The following is a 15379-nucleotide window of genomic DNA, read 5'->3' on the forward strand; positions in this document are numbered from 1 at the left end:
CGCCAGCACTGAAGAAATTGGAGCAGTGAAGGGAGAAAGTGAGCCTGCTTCACACCACGCTGCAAAGGTAAGCCAAACCCTGGCGTAAGCAGTACAAGTAGAGCGCTTCCTCGCTCTCAGCATAGTGGCGATGACCTTGTCTGAGAAGCCCTTCTTCCTCAGACACTGCCGCTCAATAGCCAGGCCGTAAGACCAAAGGGGGAGGGATCCTCCATCACCACGGGACTCTGATGCAACAGGCCCTGCTCCACTGGCAGCCGCAGAGGGTCGTCCACTGAGAGCCTGATCAAGTCCGCATACCAGGGACGTCTGGGCCAGTCCGGACCCACCAGGATTATCCGGCCCGGATGCTTTGCCACCCGGTCTAGAACCCTGCCCAACATGGGCCAGGGCGGGAACACATAGAGAAGCTCCTGAGTCGGCCACTGTTGGAGAAGAGCATCTACTCCCAGAGATCGAGGGTCCCGTCCTCTGCTGAAAAAGCGCGGCACTTGGCAATTGGCCGATGACGCCATCAGATCTAGGCTCGGCTGGCCCCAGCGCTTCGTGATGCCCATGAACGCCTGAGCCGATAACTGCCACTCTCCGGGATCCAAGGTATGGTGACTGAGAAAGTCCGCCTTGACATTCATGACTCCGGCAATGTGGGCCGCTGACAGCTGTTCCAGGTTCGCTTCCGCCCACTGGCATAGATTCATAGCTTCCTTGGCTAGAGGGGCGCTCTTGGTACCTCCCTGGCGGTTGACATAGGCCACAGCCGTGGCATTGTCCGACAGGACCCGTACTGGCTTCAACGCCAGTACCGGGAGGAACTCCAAAAGCGCCAACCAAATGGCTCTGAGTTCCAGGAGGTTGATAGACCACTTTGCCTCTGCAGGAGACCAGAGCCCCTGCGCTGTCCTTCCCAAGCAGTGGGCTCCCCAGCCCGTCAAAGAGGCGTCCGTCCTGACAACAATCCACTCCAGGGTCACAAGAGGCATCCCTGCAGACAACTTGTCTGTCTTCAGCCACCAGCTCAGCGCCTTGCGCACTGCTGGGTCCAAGGGAAGGCGCACAGCATAATCCTCCGACACCGGAGTCCAGCGCTGCAGCAGAGAGTGTTGTAGTGGTCTCATATGAGCCCTGGCCCAGGGCACTACTTCCATCATGGCCGTCATAGAGCCCAACAGCTGCACATAGTCCCAAGCCCGAAGCGGAGAGGCTACTAGGAACTGGTCCACCTGAGCCTGAAGTTTGACAATCTGATTGTCCGGCAGGAACACTCTGCCCACTTGGGTGTCGAATCGAACTCCCAGATACTCCAGGGACTGAGTCGGGCGCAGCTGGCTTTTCTCCCAGTTGATGATCCACCCCAGGGAGCTCAAAAGAGCAATCACCCGGTCCACAGCTTTGCCGCACTCTGCATAAGAGGGGGCTCGGATCAACCAGTCATCCAGATAAGGATGGACTTGTACTCCTTCCTTTCGCAGGAAGGCCGCGATGACCACCATTACTTTGGAGAAGGTCCGCGGAGCAGTAGCCAACCTGAACGGGAGGGCTCTGAACTGGAAGTGTCGGCCCAGGACTGCAAAACGCAGAAAGCGTTGATGAGGAGGCCAGATGGGAATATGCAAGTACGCTTCCTTGATGTCCAAGGATGCCAGGAACTCCCCTGCCTTCACTGCCGCTATAACAGAGCGGAGAGTCTCCATGCGAAAGTGCCGAACTTTCAAGGCCCGATTGACCCCTTTGAGGTCGAGGATAGGCCGTACAGAACCTCCTTTCTTTGGTACCACAAAGTAAATGGAGTAACGTCCCTTGCCAAGCTGATTTTCTGGCACCGGAACGACCGCACCCAGGCGGATCAGATTGTCCAAGGTCTGCTGCACTGCCACAACTTTGACCGGAGACTTGCAGGGAGAGAGTACAAACCCGTCTCTTAAGGGTCGGCAGAACTCTAGCTTGTAGCCGTCTCTGATGACTTCCAGCACCCAAGCGTCTGAAGTTACCCTGGTCCACCCGCCCAGAAACGAGGACAGGCGTCCTCCAATCTGCACTGGGCCATGGACCAGGACCCCGTCATTGGGTACGAGACCCTGGGGGAGGACCGGAGGGTGCACCTCTGGGACGGCGGTCTCTGCGAAAGGAATGCTGCTTGGGGGAGAAGTTCCTCTTGAAGGAAGAGGGGGCAGAGGAGCCCGACTTGCCCGGGCAGTACCGACGGGCTTCCTGAAACCGTCCTCTGGAGATACCGGGGCGAGCACTGGCCCGAGCCCTGACCTCTGGTAACCTCTTGCCCTTAGACGTGCCGAGATCGGTCACAATTTTGTCCAGCTCGACCCCAAAGAGCAGCTTGCCTTTAAAAGGCAACTTAGCCAGGCGGGACTTAGAGGCGTGGTCCGCAGACCAATGTTTCAGCCAAAGCCACCGCCGCGCAGAGACTGTCTGAGCCATACCTTTAGCCGAGGCTCTCAAGACATCATACAGTAAGTCTGCCAAATAAGCCAAGCCCAATTCCAGGGCCGGCCAATCAGTCCTCAAGGAAGGATCCGAGGGGGAAGCCCACTGCACAATCGTCAGGCACGCCCTGGCCACATAGGAGCCGCAAACTGAGGCCTGCAAACTTAAGGCAGCCGCCTCGAAGGACGACCTTAAGGCCGCCTCCAATCTTCTGTCTTGGGCGTCCTTTAGGGCCGTGCCACCTTCCACCGGCAACGCCGTTTTCTTAGTCACCGCAGTGATTAAAGAATCCACGATAGGCCAAAGAAAGGCCTCACGTTCACTTTCAGGCAAAGGATAGAGGCGGGACATAGCCCTAGCCACTTTGAGGCTCGCTTCCGGGACATCCCATTGAGCCGAAATTAAGGTGTGCATGGCATCATGCACGTGGAAGGTTCTAGGCGGGCGCTTCGTCCCCAGCATAATGGCGGAGCCAACAGGGGCTGAGGGAGAGACGTCCTCTGGAGAGGAAATCTTCAAAATGCTCATGGCCTGCACTAACAGGTTGGGCAAATCCTCTGAGCGAAAGATCCGCGCTGCAGAGGGGTCATCCGCTCCATCCGAGCGGGAATCCGTCTCATCCAAGGAATCCCCAAAGGACCGTTGGGAGAACTCAGATACGCTGCCCTCATCTACATCAGAGGAAATAGAGTCCTCTAAGGCCTGGGAATCCACCCGAGGGTGTTTACTTCCGGGGGCCTCAACCCCTTTATCGGACAAGGGAGAAGGGGCAGCGTTTTGCATAAGGAAGGCCTGATGCAGCAGCAAAATAAACTCGGGGGAGAAACCCCCCAGACTGTGCACTTCAGCAGCCTGGGCCACAGCCCTAGACGCACCCTCAACCGGCGCTCGCAAGAGCGGGGGAGAAACATGCTGCGCATCCAAGATGGCGTCCGGCGCGACACTCCGCGAAGGAGCCGCGCGGGAAGAACGGCGCTTAACTTTACCCGCTTTTTTGCCGTGGCCCAAATCAAGGGCGGCCATGGCATTAACGTCTCCCAGCTCAAGGGCGGCCCAAGAAGAAGCCGTCCGAGCAGAGTGGCCGGCCAAGATGGCGGAGGCGAGCAGCGGGGGATGGGCGTCTATGGCGGGAAAAACCGCCGCACCGGAGGAAGACCCGGGACACTGACCGGCCTCCAAACTGACACCCAACAAGGGCGAATCAGACTTTAAGACCCCCGCATCCCCGCTAGAAGCGCACACGCGGTCCGGGGAGCGATTCTTCGCGCCCTTGCCTTCCGACACCATAGGCCACGTGGAGATCGATCGGGGAACCCCCTGCCCACTATAAAAAGGTAAAAATTACCTGCTTCTCGCTCCGAGCTGTAACGAACTAGTGTCCCAGTGAGTAACTGCAATAAATGTTTAAATAAACGTTGAAATAAACGCCCTTAAGGACGTCCAAAAAAAATTTTTTTTTTTTTTTAACGGAGCCAGCGGGAGGGGGGAGAAAAGGAGGGACCTGGCGCCACCAGGTTTGCACTTGCTCAAGAAGAGCCCTCAACCCCAGGTACTCAACAAAACCTAAAAATTAGGCTTGGAGACCTAGCCAGAGCTGCTGCTGTGTGTGACCACCACCTGCTGAGATAGAGAACATACTGGGGAGTTTCCGGCAGCACATGACCACATATAGGGAGGCAAAAGCTTTGCTCTCTATCTCCACCTGCTGGTAGATGGACACAACCCACCAGTCTATGGATTGATCAGCATGATGATATTGAATTTACAGTAACTCTTACCTGAAACAGTCTTGTAAAGATGTCAAATTCAAAAACAGAAATATAATCATTGCATGTGAGATCAATAGTAGATTTAAGAGCCATTGCTTCCAAACCAGAGCTGATTTGATGGACTTCATGAAGGCACTGTCTGAACAATTTCCATGGCACTATAGTTCTGTATACAGGAAAATTAAATAAAAAAAAAGAAGGGGGAGGGAATTATTAATGAGCTGTGGCATACAAAGGAAACATTTCTGGGATATTTAAGACAACACTGCTGACATTAAGATGCTGTTGTTAACAATGATCTGCTAGACTCCTGCTGACATCTCTTGTAAGAATCTAATTCTTACCTGCTGGTATTCTAAATAGTTATTTTGTACGTATGAACTTTTCAAGCTGGGGGGAGATACTGAGCTCCACCTGCCAGAAGACATCAACTGTTGACATTTCTAGGATATGAAAAATACTAATGCATCAATGAAGGAGAACAACAAAGGGGGGTGTGCCCCTTTGTGCAATCATTCATGTGACTGGTTTTTTTTTTTTGTCAGATGGCTCTAAACTTAGAATAAGTTTCTTACGTTCATTTTTATGAAACATTTATAGGGAGTTCTGTGATTGAACTCATGTTTTGTAAACTGCTTGTTTTAGGTGGGGTATAAATTTTATTTTAAAAAATGTGGAGTGAAGAGCTTTTCATTTTGTCAACAGGGTGACTGTTAGTATTAGTGGATCATTCAGTTTTAATTCCTGTGTTACACAGCAGGACCGCAAACTTAAGCTTGAATAATCAGGTAGGAATTAATGCTGGGTTGATAACTGCGAGATCTTTTAGAAATAAGGACGATTTGATATTTAATTCAGCAAGAAAATTGTTATTTCAGTTATCCGAATCTATTTGCTTATTGTGCAATTATGACCACCAAATTATAAGTGGATTTTTTTCTTCCACGTTAAGAAACATGGGGGGGGGGGGGGGGGGAGTTACAGTTGTTTTTCAAAACAATCACAGGCAAAATGGTCTACTATATGAGTTGTTGGGTGCTTTCAAAAGTTAGAACTTAAAATGTATTGATAATGGCTGTGGAGGAATATGCTTCACTCACTGCTGATGATGGAGGCATATAGAGCGAGTCGTGGTTCTAGAAGTAGGCAACGATTCTGGGAGATATGGGAACCATATGTGCAGGCCCTGTCTAGCAGAGCTCGTAGTTTACTGATGAATACTCTCACGTTGTAGTCTGGGGATTTGGGAAGGGGGGGAAGGGATATAAGATCATTCTGTGGGGGGAGGATTATAAGGAATGGGAGGGGGGGAGAGGGGAAGAATGCTCCAAGTTGAACGATTTGTGTAAGGTGGCTTAATTTGTAGGGGTGAGGCTAGCCTCATATTGAAGTGTTGATGTATATGTGCTAACTATACATGAGTGTCATTTTCAGTGGGCCAAGAGGAAGGGAATTGTTAATACTCGGAGAGGGGGGGGAGGAAATTAAAAGGTATTGACGTTATGGAACTAGCTAAAGATTGTTATGGTTTTATGATGACAATGTACAGTGGGGGAAATAAGTATTTGATCCCTTGCTGATTTTGTAAGTTTGCCCACTGACAAAGACATGAGCAGCCCATAATTGAAGGGTAGGTTATTGGTAACAGTGAGAGATAGCACATCACAAATTAAATCCGGAAAATCACATTGTGGAAAGTATATGAATTTATTTGCATTCTGCAGAGGGAAATAAGTATTTAATCCCTCTGGCAAACAAGACCTAATACTTGGTGGCAAAACCCTTGTTGGCAAGCACAGCGGTCAGACGTCTTCTGTAGTTGATGATGAGGTTTGCACACATGTCAGGAGGAATTTTGGTCCACTCCTCTTTGCAGATCATCTCTAAATCATTAAGAGTTCTGGGCTGTTGCTTGGCAACTCGCAGCTTCAGCTCCCTCCATAAGTTTTCAATGGGATTAAGGTCTGGTGACTGGCTAGGCCACTCCATGACCCTAATGTGCTTCTTCCTGAGCCACTCCTTTGTTGCCTTGGCTGTATGTTTTGGGTCATTGTCGTGCTGGAAGACCCAGCCACGACCCATTTTTAAGGCCCTGGCGGAGGGAAGGAGGTTGTCACTCAGAATTGTACAGTACATGGCCCCATCCATTCTCCCATTGATGCGGTGAAGTAGTCCTGTGCCCTTAGCAGAGAAACACCCCCAAAACATAACATTTCCACCTCCATGCTTGACAGTGGGGACGGTGTTCTTTGGGTCATAGGCAGCATTTCTCTTCCTCCAAACATGGCGAGTTGAGTTCATGCCAAAGAGCTCAATTTTTGTCTCATCTGACCACAGCACCTTCTCCCAATCACTCTCGGCATCATCCAGGTGTTCACTGGCAAACTTCAGACGGGCCGTCACATGTGCCTTCCGGAGCAGGGGGACCTTGCGGGCACTGCAGGATTGCAATCCGTTATGTCGTAATGTGTTACCAATGGTTTTCGTGGTGACAGTGGTCCCAGCTGCCTTGAGATCATTGACAAGTTCCCCCCTTGTAGTTGTAGGCTGATTTCTAACCTTCCTCATGATCAAGGATACCCCACGAGGTGAGATTTTGCGTGGAGCCCCAGATCTTTGTCGATTGACAGTCATTTTGTACTTCTTCCATTTTCTTACTATGGCACCAACAGTTGTCTCCTTCTCGCCCAGCGTCTTACTGATGGTTTTGTAGCCCATTCCAGCCTTGTGCAGGTGTATGATCTTGTCCCTGACATCCTTAGACAGCTCCTTGCTCTTGGCCATTTTGTAGAGGTTAGAGTCTGACTGATTCACTGAGTCTGTGGACAGGTGTCTTTCATACAGGTGACCATTGCCGACAGCTGTCTGTCATGCAGGTAACGAGTTGATTTGGAGCATCTACCTGGTCTGTAGGGGCCAGATCTCTTACTGGTTGGTGGGGGATCAAATACTTATTTCCCTCTGCAGAATGCAAATAAATTCATATACTTTCCACAATGTGATTTTCCGGATTTAATTTGTGATGTGCTATCTCTCACTGTTACCAATAACCTACCCTTCAATTATGGGCTGCTCATGTCTTTGTCAGTGGGCAAACTTACAAAATCAGCAAGGGATCAAATACTTATTTCCCCCACTGTATATGTGCCTCGTATTGGCTGTATTATTATGATCGTCAATAAAATAGATTTCAAATTAAAAAAAAAAGCTGCAGCAAATCTGCTGCTCAGCAAAAAAAAAAAAAAAAAAAAAATGTATTGATACACTTAACTAGATATATTGGGCTCTGGCACCACCCCTTTTAACTTAGTTGATTTGATGTTACACGGTCAGGAAAGGAATGCATGGCAATTTTATTTGGCAATTTTAATTCATCATCTTCGTATAAAGATGAACCTGAATGTGAATTCTTTTTTTAATCAAATAACCGTGGCACTAGAGTTTGTTTAAAGGTTAGTTCAGTGATTCCCAAACCTGATCCAGGAGGCACCCCTGCCAGTAAGGTTTTTAGAATATCCACAATGAATACTAACGAGAGAGATTTGCATACCTTGCCTCTACTCCAGGCAAATCTCTCTTATGAACATTCATTGTGGGTATCCTGAAAACCTGACTGGCTGGGGTGCCTCCAGGATCAGGTTTGGGAACCACTGGGTTAGTTTTATGATTCATAACAGACTATTTAGATCTTATTTTTCTAAAAAAGATGTGTTGATTCTCTGGTCAGATCACGTCCTTCTCCTTAAGTTTAAGCTATCTTTGGAAAAGTGTAGGCTGCAATTTAATATTCAATGTTTTATTGATCACTGGTCACAGTTAAACTGTGATAGTAATATGAATGCCTGTGATCCTGCTATAGAAATGTCAATGATTTCTTTTTCAACACTTAAGATTTTACACCTGTAAGGGAAAAACAACATTATTAAATTTAGAAAGTGGATCCTTTGGCTTACTAGTGAAGTTATATTACCCGACAAACTTAGTGATGTAAGGAGCAAAAATAGCAGAAATGTTATCCTGAGGTGTTAGCAGTTTGTAGGTTCTTAATACAGACTTATCTTCTAGCTAATTGGATGAAAAAGACCTTCAGTACTGGTTTAAAAAAAAAAAAAAAAAAGTGTCATGATGAACCAGCCTAGAAAACTTTTAACAATTTTTCCAGGAACTGCCCAGAATAGGTATATTGTATGTCCTTTTGGAACCAGAAGATTTGTGTAACTGTTGGGCTTGAAAGACTGAACAGCTAAAAATCTCCTTCACTCTGACCCTAGGCAATATTGTTAGAGGAAAACATGATTACTTGGAGACTAAATGTATGTCCTTTACATTACTTATGGAGAGGAGGAGGATGTTGTTAGTAGGCTTAGGCTGACAAATCCATGTTCCTATAGTGCAGTGATTCTCAACTGGTTTGTCATCACGCGGAACACTGGGGAGATGTGTTGCAGGACAAGAACAGAGAGCAGCCTTTTTTTTTTTTTTTTGTAAAGGTTGCAGCATGCCTCTTCCTTTCTGTCCACTCCCCTCCCGCCACAGATCCAGCACCTTTCCTTCTTCCTCCCACAGCCCTTTCCCCAGTCTGTCAATTCTTTGCCAGAAGCTACAGCCATAATATGCTGCCTGGACTGACTCCGAGCCTTTCCTCTGCCCACAGCCTAACTGTCTGACATAATTTTCTGTTTATGTGAAGGTAGGAAGTGGAAGAAAAAAAGCTGAAGGTTAGCCATGGTAGCATGTTATGGCTGCCGCTGCCAGCAAAGAAATGAGATTTGATGGACCAGGGGGGCTGGAGAAGAAAAAGAGATGCTGGACACATGGGGAGGTGGGAGAGGGAGGGAGGAGAGGGATGGTACCAGACCTGCAAGTGGTGGGGGACAGGAGAGGTGCTGGATCTGCAAGGGGAGAGGGTCAGGAAAGGTGCTAGACGAGGAGTCAGGAAACTAGGGAGAGGGGGGGAAGATGCCAGACTTTGGAGGGAGGGAGAGAATGAGTGAGTTGCTTGACTCTGGGGGGATGGAGGAAAAAGGGATAGAGGTGCTAGATCCACAGGAGATTTGAGTATACAAACCTAAACACAGCGCTCCTTCCTGGGTTGTGTAGGCGGTTAGATACACTTAGCAGGCTTTCATGTCCAGTGCATGGTTTGCTACTTACTCAACCCAGGAAGGAGAACAGCAGCAGGATCTTAACAGTTGCCTCTCCTGCCACCAGGCTGGGGTTTCCTGTTGCTGCTCTCCCCTTCTAAACACTGCCCTGCTGAAAACTGAAGCTGTACTTTTGTGGGAGAGGAAGAGAGAGGAGATAGGGAGGTGCTGGTCCATTGGAGTGGAGATGCAGAAGAAGGGGAAAGAGAAAAGGACAAGCAAAGGAGACAGGGAAGTGCTGGACCATGAGGTGGAAGGGGAGGGGAGGGGGAAGAGGACAGAGAGTTGCTGGATCGCAGGAGAGAGAGAGACAGACAGAGACATTGAGATGATGGAGCTTAGGGTTGGGGGAGAGTGACAAGGAGATGCTGGGCTACAAGTGAGAGTAAAGAAAGAGTAGAGATGGTGGGCTATAAGGGTATAGGAAGGGGAAGGAAGGGCAGATGCTTGGAATGGTGGAATCATGTGGAAGAGACCATGGGGGTTTTCAATGAGATGAGCACAGAGGGTGGAAGTACAGTATGAGAACAGAAGACCAGGGAAGGAGTGAGACGGGAGAACTATGGGTGAGAAAAGGAGATGGAAAGTTGTAGGTAAGTGAAATATAGGTGGACTGAAGAGGGTGAAATTTGAGTGGGCAGACAGGAGAGAAAGAAGAAATATGTCAGAGGTGGATTTAGTGAGAGAATGGAAGAAGACAGGGAGAACAGAGAGACAGGACAAATGAACAGCACCCACTGAAAAGAGAGCAGAAGACAGACAGAAAGCAGAAAAGAGAAACTAAGACCAACATGCTTGAAAAAATAAAATGTCCAAAGGTAGAAAAAAGCGTTTTAAAAGTGTTTAGCTTTGGGAAATGTGCATGATGGATGTCTTTGTATTTTGTTCAGTACAAAGGAAATGCATTTCTGTTTTTATTTCACCTATGCTGTGATATATGCCTAGTTTGACTTCTCACAGCTCCAAGTTTTGTCTTTAATTTCTAATTTGAGATCCCTTGCTCTGTATTTGGTGAGGGTTCGTCTGTGTTTTCCATGGGACCGAGAGGCGGTATTGTTTGCATGTAGTTTCTTTGTACAACTGTGTTGCAGTCCCACTTACATAGAACATAGTAAATATCAGCAGATAAAGATCTTTAAGGTCAATCTTCCCAACATGGAGACCAGAGATGTATCTGGCATTCTGTAAAGGTTACACTTTATGATTAAACACTGGCATCGTAAATGAGGCATTCGACAACTTGCCAACTTCGTATATGCAATTATAAGATAGGATCTTGGAACATACCAATTTCAACTTTAAGAATTTCTACCCCTCCCCCACTCCTAACTAGAATAATTTATTCACAACATCTACCTCTCCCCTGCAGAGATTCAAATCATATGCTATGATTTCAGGTGCTGTGTATGTGATATTATATATGTATATTTAATCATTATCTCTTCCTGCCATTTTTGGGTCACAGATCATAGAAGTCTGCTCAGCATTGATCATACTTCCCAACTACTAGAGCTGCTATCAAAGCCCAAAGCCCACTCCAGCCTTAATACTGATCTGTCTTTGCCATTTACAAGACCCAGACCATAGAAGTCTGCTCGGCATTGGTTTTGATTCCCAACCACTAGAGTTTCCATCCAAGATCACTCCGGCCACAAGGTCATTTAAGTTTTGTTTTACTTTGAATCCATCTTCCTACTATATAGGGATCCTCTGTGTCTATCCCACTCATTCTTGAATGCTGTCACTATTTTCATCTTCACAGCCTCCACTGAGAGGGCATTCTGATGCATCCATCATCCTTTCTGTGAAAAAGTATTTCCTGATGTTGCTACTAAGTCCACCAACCTGCAACCTCAACTCATGACCTCTACCACTTCCCCATCTCTGAAAAAAAGATTTGTCTACATATTAATACTTTACGTATTTAAACATCTGTATTATATAACACCCCATCTTTCCTTTCCTCTAGAGTAAACATTATCAGGTCTTCAAGACTCTTCTCACTTGTTCTGTTTTACCAGTAGTAGGTGTATTGGTATTCTACAGCCCTGTGTAAGATTTATAGTGCTGCCTGTTCTTAGGTAAGGGTCATGTCTGAATCATAGGAATTAGCGCTACTGATGTATGGTAGGTTTGCTACATGTATTTTGAGTTAGAATTTTTCAGGTTCTGTATTTCACAATGTGCCTGGTACTGGACACACTTATGTTGCTATCACTCAGATGATACGAAAATCAGAAAAAAAAATTTCTGGTGGGGAGGGGGTATGGTAACTTCCAGGGAGCAAATGTGCTAATTATGATCTCCACCTATGGTTGGGGAGATAGGGTTTTTATGGATGCAAAAATAGCAGAAATGAGAGCTGACATACTGTATTATGGTGTTTCCCAAGTCAGAGTACCCCCTTGCCAGTCAGATTTCCAGGATATCCACAATAAATATGCATGGAAGAGATTAACATATTATAGAGGCAGTGTATGTAAATTAATCTCATGCATATTCATTGTGTATATCCTGAAAATCTGACTGGCAAGGGGATACTCGAGGACTAACTTGGGAAACCCTATTGTATCAGACCAAAGATCTGTGAGAGTCATGTATGCAGTGTATCACATATGCAAGCATAGCCTGTCAGATGTGCCCCAACTGAAAAAAGGTTGAGAACAACTGTTTTCGTATATTCAAGATGAACGGAAATGTATACTAATAGTACAGTGGCCCTAGGTAACAGGTCATTTGAGGAAGACACAGTATCCTTAGGTACTTAAACAGGCTGTTGTTCAACCTGTTTTACAGAAAGTATTATCTGATGTTCATGATCCGTCATATTGACCAATTTGTAATATACATTAGTAAACAAAGTTTTGGAGAAATTAGTCTTGGATTAACTACAGGACTTTTTGGAACTACATAACGTGTTGTATCCTTATAGGGTTTTTTTTTTTTAAGGATTTAATGTGGAGACACTGCTTGTCTCAGTTTATGTTTTTACAGACTTTATGAGGGTATGTACAAGGCGAATCTCTAATTAGAAAATGAATGGTATAAAAAACAAAGCCAAAGAACAGCAGAAGTGTCCTCAAAACAACAGTCCACAACACAGCAACAAATACAAGAATAAGGGGGCAGACCAGTGTGATTCCAAAACTGGCAGTTTATTGAAGAAAAACGATAAAATGACTTGATGCAGTCCTGCACCTCGGGTGCCACATGCGCCTGCTTCAGGAGTGAAATAGTTTATTTCAGCCATAGATGACAAAATACAAACGTGAGGGCAAAAACCTCCAATGATGCAGCATCCGAAGTCCTGACAAATGAAGAGCCAAAGTAGAGAAGCGTGTCAATACTTGCATATGTGTTTGCATGTCAAGTGGTGCTTAGATGATGACTCTGGCTTTAAAAACTAAGGCCGGTGCTGGGCAGGCTTGTATGGTCTGGGTCCCGCATATTGCAATCCAGTTTACGATGGGCTGAAGAGGGCTTTGACAGAAACTCCAGTAATTTGAAATATGAGGACAGTGCCCGGCAGACTTTTACAGTCTGTGTTCTACATATGACAATGCAGATTTGGATATGCTATATTGGGCTTTGACGCAACTCCAGTAGTTGGAGCACAAGGATAGAGCTGGGCAGACTTCTACAGTCTATGTCCGAGAAACACCAAAGACAGACCATGCACAAGTACATATCAAATTCATTGTTGATTTAATCACGACTTGATAATGAATGTGACTGTTGGGCAGACTAGACGGACCATTCAGCTCTTTATCTGCCATCACTATTCAATATCATTATGAATGCCATTCTGTCGGCTATACTAGATATTTTGACAGCTTTTGATACTGTGCATCATACCATACTTATAAGTCAGTGGAAGTAGTAAGGGATTTTAGGAAATGTATTGCAATGGTTTAGTTCTTTTCAAAGGATAGGCAGCAAAAGATTATGTGTGGGGAGAAAGTTTTAATGGAAGGCAGGAAGTTCAGGGTCCCTCAGGGTTCTATTTTATCTCTAATGCTTTTCAATATTTATTATGATTACCTCAAGGAACTCAACTATAGCTATATGATGCAAGGTTCCACATAAGAAGTCATTGCCCAGAAAAAGGATCTAGATGTCATCATGCAGGGCCGGTCTTAGGGCGAGGCGACCAAGGCGACGGCATAGGGCCTAGCGCTGAAGGGGGCACCTCATGGCGTGCCTCCGCCCCGCCCCCGACCACCCGAGTTCCAGTCCCCCTCCTTCTGAATTTTAAAAGTTACCTCGTCGGGTTACAGGCAGCGGCAGGACTGAAAAGCATGCGAGCTGCTTGGCGCTTCAGGAGCCTTCCTTTCCCTCTCTCAGCTCTGGTTCCGCCCTGAGGGCGGGACCAGAGCTGAGAGAGAGAAAGGAAGGCTCTTGAAGCACCGAGCAGCTCGCACGCTTTTCACTCCTGCCGCTGCCTATAACCCAACGAGGTAACTTTTAAAATTCAGAGGAAGGGAGGCCTCGGAAGGTGGGGAGCCTTGGAGCTGGGAGGGGGGCCTTGGAGCTGGCAGGCAGGGAGGGAGGGAGGCAGGCCGGCCTTGGAGCTGGCAGGGAGGCCTTGGAGTTGACAGGGAAGGAGGGAGGCCTTGGAGCTGGGAGAGAGGGAGGACTTGGAACTGAGAAGGAGGGAGGAGCCCTGGAGCTCGGAGGGCGGCCAGGCCCTGGAGCTTGGAGGGAGGGGGGATGGCTAGCCCTGGAGCTAGGGTGGGGGCTAGGGTGGGAGCTGGGGTGGGGCCCCATCAAATTGGTCTGCACAGGGCCCCGCACTTGCTAAGACCGGCCCTGTCATCATGGGTATGTTGAAACTCTCTGCTCAGTGGGCAGTGATGGCTAAGAAAGCAAACAGATTGTTAGGAATTAGTAGGAAAGGAATGGAAAACAAAATGAGAATGTTATAATGCCTTTGTATCTCTCCAAGGTGTGACCTCACCTCGAACACTGTGTGCAATTCTGGTCACCGCATCTCAAAAAAGATATAGCAGAATTAGAAAAGTTACAGAGAACGGTGACAAAAATGATACAGGGGATGGGAAAGGTTAAAACGGCCAGGGCTCTTCAGGTTAGAGAAGACACAGCTGAGGCGAGATATGATAGAGGTCTACAAAATACTGAGTGAAGTGGAACGGGTAGACCCGAATTGGTTTACTCTTTCCAATAATACTAGGACTAGGAGGCACACAATGAAGCTACTAAGTAGTAAATTTAAACCAGAGAAAATATTTTTTCAGTCAACCTGTAACTAGTTCCCAAAGAATGTGATAAATGCAGTTAGCAGGATTTAAAAAAGGTTAGGATAATTTCCTAAAAGAAAAGCTCATAAGCCATTAAGATGGACTTGGGGAAAATTCACTGCTTATTTCTAGGATATCACTGCCAAACAAATGTGGACCTTCACTCTGTCAAGTGTAAAAAATCGCAAACAAAATATACACAAAGTTTGTGAATGCAAATATAATGAACGTAGAGACTAAGTGGTTGTTGTGAAGTGAGGTAGAGTTTCATATATTCAACACGGTAATATTTTTTCACTCAATAGGTGAATAACTAACTCGTGTTCATAGCTTAATCATTGACTCAGCCTCCACCATCCTATTTCTATCATTAATTCATGACTATAAGCTTGTACAACATTCTTAATCCAAAAAATACACACAACACTTATCTTAGGCAGGTTGGTGCACTCTTGAACCCCGACAGGTCACCGTTTCGTATTGACTTTATCAAGGGGGAGTCATTGCCTCGAACGTGTGTGTATGTGTTCACACGAGTGAACACACACACACGTTTGAGGCAGTGATCGGAATTGGTGACTCCCCCTTGATAAAGTCAATACGAAACGGGGACCTGTCGGGGTTCAAGAGTGCACCAACCTGCAGGGGTGTTATGTGTTATGTGTATTTTTTGGATTAAGAATGTTGTACAAGCTTATAGTCATGAATTAATGATAGAAATAGGATGGTGGAGGCTGAGTCAATGATTAAGCTATGAACACGAGTTAGT

General features: G+C 46.6%; 1 protein-coding gene across 2 annotated transcripts in view; it reads right to left on the bottom strand.

Annotated features, from left to right (window-relative positions):
- CBLB (Cbl proto-oncogene B) overlaps positions 1-15379 on the bottom strand; it is a 213690-nt gene that overhangs the window by 121767 nt on the left and 76544 nt on the right. For both annotated transcript variants that reach the window (XM_030204169.1, XM_030204170.1), the window contains one exon: positions 4218-4374. In XM_030204169.1, coding sequence (XP_030060029.1) covers positions 4218-4374 — 157 coding nt within the window. The remainder of the gene's footprint in view (positions 1-4217; positions 4375-15379) is intronic.

Source organism: Microcaecilia unicolor, chromosome 5 (genome assembly GCF_901765095.1).
Source record: "Microcaecilia unicolor chromosome 5, aMicUni1.1, whole genome shotgun sequence".
Taxonomy (NCBI): Eukaryota; Metazoa; Chordata; class Amphibia; order Gymnophiona; family Siphonopidae; genus Microcaecilia; species Microcaecilia unicolor.